This window comes from Nansenia antarctica, assembly GCF_963989245.1.
Source record: "Nansenia antarctica genome assembly, chromosome: 10".
In the NCBI taxonomy this organism is placed as follows: domain Eukaryota; kingdom Metazoa; phylum Chordata; class Actinopteri; order Argentiniformes; family Microstomatidae; genus Nansenia; species Nansenia antarctica.
Window position 1 is genome coordinate 4169559 of NC_137680.1, and position 4762 is coordinate 4174320.

General features: G+C 45.5%; 1 protein-coding gene and 1 pseudogene across 2 annotated transcripts in view; both read right to left on the reverse strand.

The window, feature by feature from the left end:
- Nucleotides 1–2428: 2428 nt before the first annotated feature.
- On the reverse strand, nt 2429–4437 carry LOC308166106 (sodium/potassium-transporting ATPase subunit alpha-3-like; annotated as a pseudogene). Its single transcript, XR_013938047.1, has 5 exons — nt 4293–4437; nt 3965–4095; nt 3386–3487; nt 3014–3105; nt 2429–2553 (listed from the first exon to the last, which is right to left on the reverse strand). The product of XR_013938047.1 is annotated as a sodium/potassium-transporting ATPase subunit alpha-3-like (transcript).
- A 287-nt stretch (nt 4438–4724) lies between these two features.
- Nucleotides 4725–4762, reverse strand: part of LOC308166260 (sodium/potassium-transporting ATPase subunit alpha-3-like) — a gene marked incomplete at its 3' end in the record, with an annotated part of 21108 nt that continues 21070 nt past the window's right edge. Inside the window, exon 10 of the mRNA XM_080540528.1 lies at nt 4725–4729. Within this exon, the coding sequence (XP_080396654.1) occupies nt 4725–4729 (5 nt within the window). The remainder of the gene's footprint in view (nt 4730–4762) is intronic.

Genomic DNA, 4762 nt, shown 5'->3' on the forward strand with positions numbered 1-4762 from the left:
TCCATTAAAGCAATGCAGATCTGCAGATGGAAAAGATACCGTGTCCTTCATCTAACTTGAAGATCCATAGAAAAATTAGTTATGGAAATTCATTTTAGCGTTTCTTTCTTGTGACCTATTATCTGGACTACACTATAGGCTGCTCTCTATACATTTTCCATTTATATCAGTTTAGTAACTATTCCCAGACATGGCTGAGTGCCACATGAACTCACTGGCTGTTTGGTGCATCACCCTGGGCTGGTGCCAACTCCTCCTATGTCAGTTGAATGTACTGCAGGATAGGTGTGAGTCGACTCTAGAACACTCTTGAACACTAGGTGGCGTCCCAGCCTCATATCTTAAATCTCCGGTTCACTTTCTTCACTTCATACCACACGGTAGAACACAGTAGAACGTCAAATCTCAAACAGTGAGTCTCATTTTAGCTCAACCTAGCTGGACATCACTGATTCTTTTCTCAGTGTGTGTGTGTGTGTGTGTGTGTGTGTGTGTGTGTGTGTGTGTGTGTGTGTGTGTGTGTGTGTGTGAGTGAGTGTGTGTGAGACATTACATAGTAAGGTATAACTTAAAAAATGGCCGTGGTATTTACAGTATTTAATATAAACCATGTTTTTAATATAAAGCTTTGGAAGGATCATTCTGTGATAAAGTGATGTTTGTGTGTGTGTGTGTGTGTGTGTGTGTGTGTGTGTGTGTGTGTGTGTGTGAGAAAGAGAGAGAGAGGGCAAGTAAGACAGAGAAATAGACAGAGAGAGATAGAGAGGAAGAGTGTGGTATAACTAGGAAAGGAGATGAGGAGGAACATTAAGAAGTGGAGAAGTGGAAAAGGCAAAAAACATTACATTTGAGTCAAAAACAGGGAGAGATAAAGACACACAGACAGGGCTAGGTTGTATTAAATGTTCTAGATGTTTTATTGGTGTTGGTTTTCGTTTCTTTCACAAACATTTTTCTACTAGTTGTGTTTTTTTTTTTTTTCTTTAGTCTCAACCCCCACAGCCCTCTGAGTTAGACCCAGCCTGAGACGACTGCTCCTCCGCTGGTCCCCAATACAGACATTCACACAGAACGCAAGACCTGGACCGGAGCTGACTTGGACCGGAACCAGATCAGAACCAGATCGGGAACATGGACTTATCATCACACACCACATCACACCGGCGCCGCATCGCACCGCACCGGCACGTCAGCAAGTGGGTAGTTGGAACAATAACGCCATACGTTTCTGTCTCAAATATCTGGATAAAAACACAACCTAAAACTTGCTTGCTTTTTAGATTTTTTTATTCCTTGCATCGGCTTTCGAAAACCCTGCAAAAAAATTGAAACCAAACGGAAAAAAGAGAGAGAGATAACCTCCTCTTTTTCTATCTCGTTAATGTCGTTGATGTTTCTTTTTCATTCATATCTCTCTTAAGCTGTTTTTTATTTTCAACATGTCATCATTTTTATTTCTTGAAATCGGTATAGAATTATATAGTTTTCCTAGAACACACAGAAAGATTGAGTTGTATTTTTTCCAACTTGGGGGGTGTACTGTAGTAGTTAACAAGGAAAATGGATCACACAGTGCACACAAACAGAGACAAACGGGGCTGGGGAGGGGAGGACGAGGACGTGAGAGACAGTAGTGGGAGGGGAGGGGGAGGGCGTGAGAGACAGAGAGAGGCGGGAGGGACAGAACGGGGGAGACTGGGATGCTGTGGCGGAGGTGTGCTTTGTTATGCCTAAAATGAGGGAAGCAGCTCTCACAAACCCCCCCTCCCTTTTTTCATAGAAATAAAAAAACAAGTAAAATCATTGAACCCCCCCCCCCTACCCCATATATTAAAAAACAACAACACTGTGGCCTGAAGAAGAAAGGAAGGAAGGAAAGGAAAATGGAATGCGTGGAGAGAAAAGACGGAGAGATCAACTCCGTCCGAGACAGGAGACGGCGAGAGGTGGACGGTTTTGTCGATTGGTGTTAGCAGTGGGATCTCGCTTGTGATCTGTATATCTGTGTGTGATCGGAGGACAAGCAAAAGGGGTCACAGAAGGAGGACGGAAGAGAGGGGGCGGAGGAGGAACCAGAGGTATTAGAGAAAGACGGGTGAGAGCGGGGGAGAGGGAAGAGCAGGATGGCCCTTTTTTGCAGAGCGTAGACACTCCCTTTGCATCATAGCTCATTCAAATCTACATACACAATATGCAGCTGCCGTTTGGTAGATATATTGGTTTATGTACACAGCAGTGAGAGAACACATGCAAAGAGTATCATAGGAGATGGGGTGGGGGGTGGGGGGGGGGTGGGGTGGGGGGGTGGGTTGATGTAAGAAAGTCGTAAAGGTGCTTTGCTGTTTTTTTAATCTTTGGGGCAGTCGTGATGAAAATTGCTTCGAAGCGGCGGTTGTTGTCGTTAAGAGGGGGGCGGGGGCATCTGGAGGTGCATTTTTGCCAGGGATGAAGTGGAGGAGGGGGGGGGGGAGAAATAAATGGAAGATGTAAGGGGTGTGAGTAAAGAAGAAGGTTTCCATTCCGCTCAATAGTACGTCTCCTTTTCCACCCAACCTGCATCAGGAGAGAGGGAGAGAGAAAGAGAGAGAGAGAGAGGTGTTATCATTTACTTATGTTTGGAATTATACAACTAGCAGATCGTGAGCTTAGAATTCTAAGGTTCTATCTGCGTTTAGGGCAGTTCAGAGATATTGAGCGTCAAAGTTTTTACATTCCATTATGTTTTGTGAGATGGAACCTTTGTATTTTATGAATTACTAACAAAAAAAAATCAACATTTTAAAAATAACCACACAGGCATTAATAAACACCTAATGGATCAGATTATGTAAAAAACTCAATTTTGACCAAAAATGGAGATAGAACCTGAACCTTATAATTCTAACGTTACGATATAAACTCTGGGTAAGGCTAGGTAAACTGGTACGTCTAATGTGAGAAATTCCGGAATTTTAAGATAAGAACATTTAGAACTCTGTGTGTTTATGTGTGAGAGAAGCAGACAGATGCATACCTCCAGGGTTCCGGCGGAGGAGCAGTTTTCGGATCTCATCATACACAAAGATGAGCAAACTGTAAGGGAATGCACAGAACCACCAGCTGGGCCTGGAGGAGAGAGAGAGAGAGAGAGAGAGGAGAGAGAGGGAGAGAGAGGGAGAGAGAGAGAGAGAGAGAGAGAGAGAGAGAGAGAGAGAGAGAGAGAGAGAGAGAGAGAGAGAGAGAGAGAGAGAGAGAGAGAGAGAGAGAGAGAGAGAGAGAGGGGGTAGATATGAATGTAAAGGGAGGCGTACACAAACATAACAATTTGTGTGAGTGTGTGTGTGTGTGTGTGCATGGTGTGTGTGTGTGTGTGTGTGTGTGTGTGTGTGTTGTTAACACCACTCACTTTAGGGGGTACATCCTGAGTGCCACGTCCATGCCTGGGGTGTAGGATAGGAAGGCAGCCAGGGCCGTCTCCTCAAACAGGCCAAAGATCAGGATCTTATTTCTGAGAGGAAGAAACAGACGCCACAGACGTATGAGAGACACAGACAGACAGTAGACAGGCTGTTCAGAGAGACAGACAGCAGACAGGCTGTTCAGAGAGACAGACAGTAAGACAGGCTGTTCAGAGACACAGACAGCAGACAGACAGGCTGTTCAGAGAGACAGACAGTAGACAGACAGGCTGTTCAGAGATACAGACAGTAGACAGACAGGCTGTTCAGAGAGACAGACAGTAGACAGACAGACTGTTCAGAGAGACAGACAGTAGACAGACAGGCTGTTCAGAGAGACAGACAGCAGACAGGCTGTTCAGAGACACAGACAGTAAGACAGGCTGTTCAGAGAGACAGACAGACTTTACTTTGAGTATGAGGACACTAACGCCCGGACAAAAAACAGGAAGACAAGTCGCCCGGACAACCAAAAGTCGCCCCCGGACAACCACAGGATGGGGTGGAGAGGAGAGGCGCAGACTTACTTCATGCCCTGCTGGAAGACAGAGTTACGCCTGGTCTTGCAGACGATGACGTCGGCCCACTGCACCACCACGATACTGACGAAGAAGGCTGTGTGGCAGGTGAACTCTACAATCTTCCTCTGCTCATACGTCTACAGAACAGACAGAGGAGAGAAGAGAGTGGTGAGATGTGGGCGGGGGGAGGGGGGAGGGGGCAGGGGGTGGGGGGGTGATAGGACAACACACTCATTCAATAACTTGAGTTTGTGGTGTGAAAATATGTGACTAGCTAGCTCGCTACGACATCAGAGGAGGCTGACGTTAGTCGCTAGGGGAGGCTCTTACTTACCCACTGCTGGCCATAGCTGTCCTCCAGGTCGTTGCAGGAGCGGTCGTTCCCAGTTCAGCCTGATGCCCACCAGTCTACTGGGCAGGAAACCGTTCTCAGCCAGGATTACAAAGTAGGAGAAGAAGCCTCCTAGAGCCTGGATCATACCTAGAGAGAGAGAGAGAGAGAGAGATGAGAGAGAAGAGAGAGAGAGAGAGAGAGAGAGAGAGAGAGTGACGTTAGAATTATAAGGTTCTATCTCCATTTTTGTCAAAATTTAATCTGATCCATTAGGTGTTTATTAATGCCTGTGTGGTGTTATTTTTTAAAATGTTGACATTTTTTTGTTAGTAATTCATCAAATACAAAGGTTCCATCTCACAGAACATAACGGAATGTAAAAACTTTGACGCTCAATATCTCTGAACTGCCCTAAACGGAGATAGAACCTTATCATTCTAAGCTCACGAGTTGTGAGGTTGTGATATGAA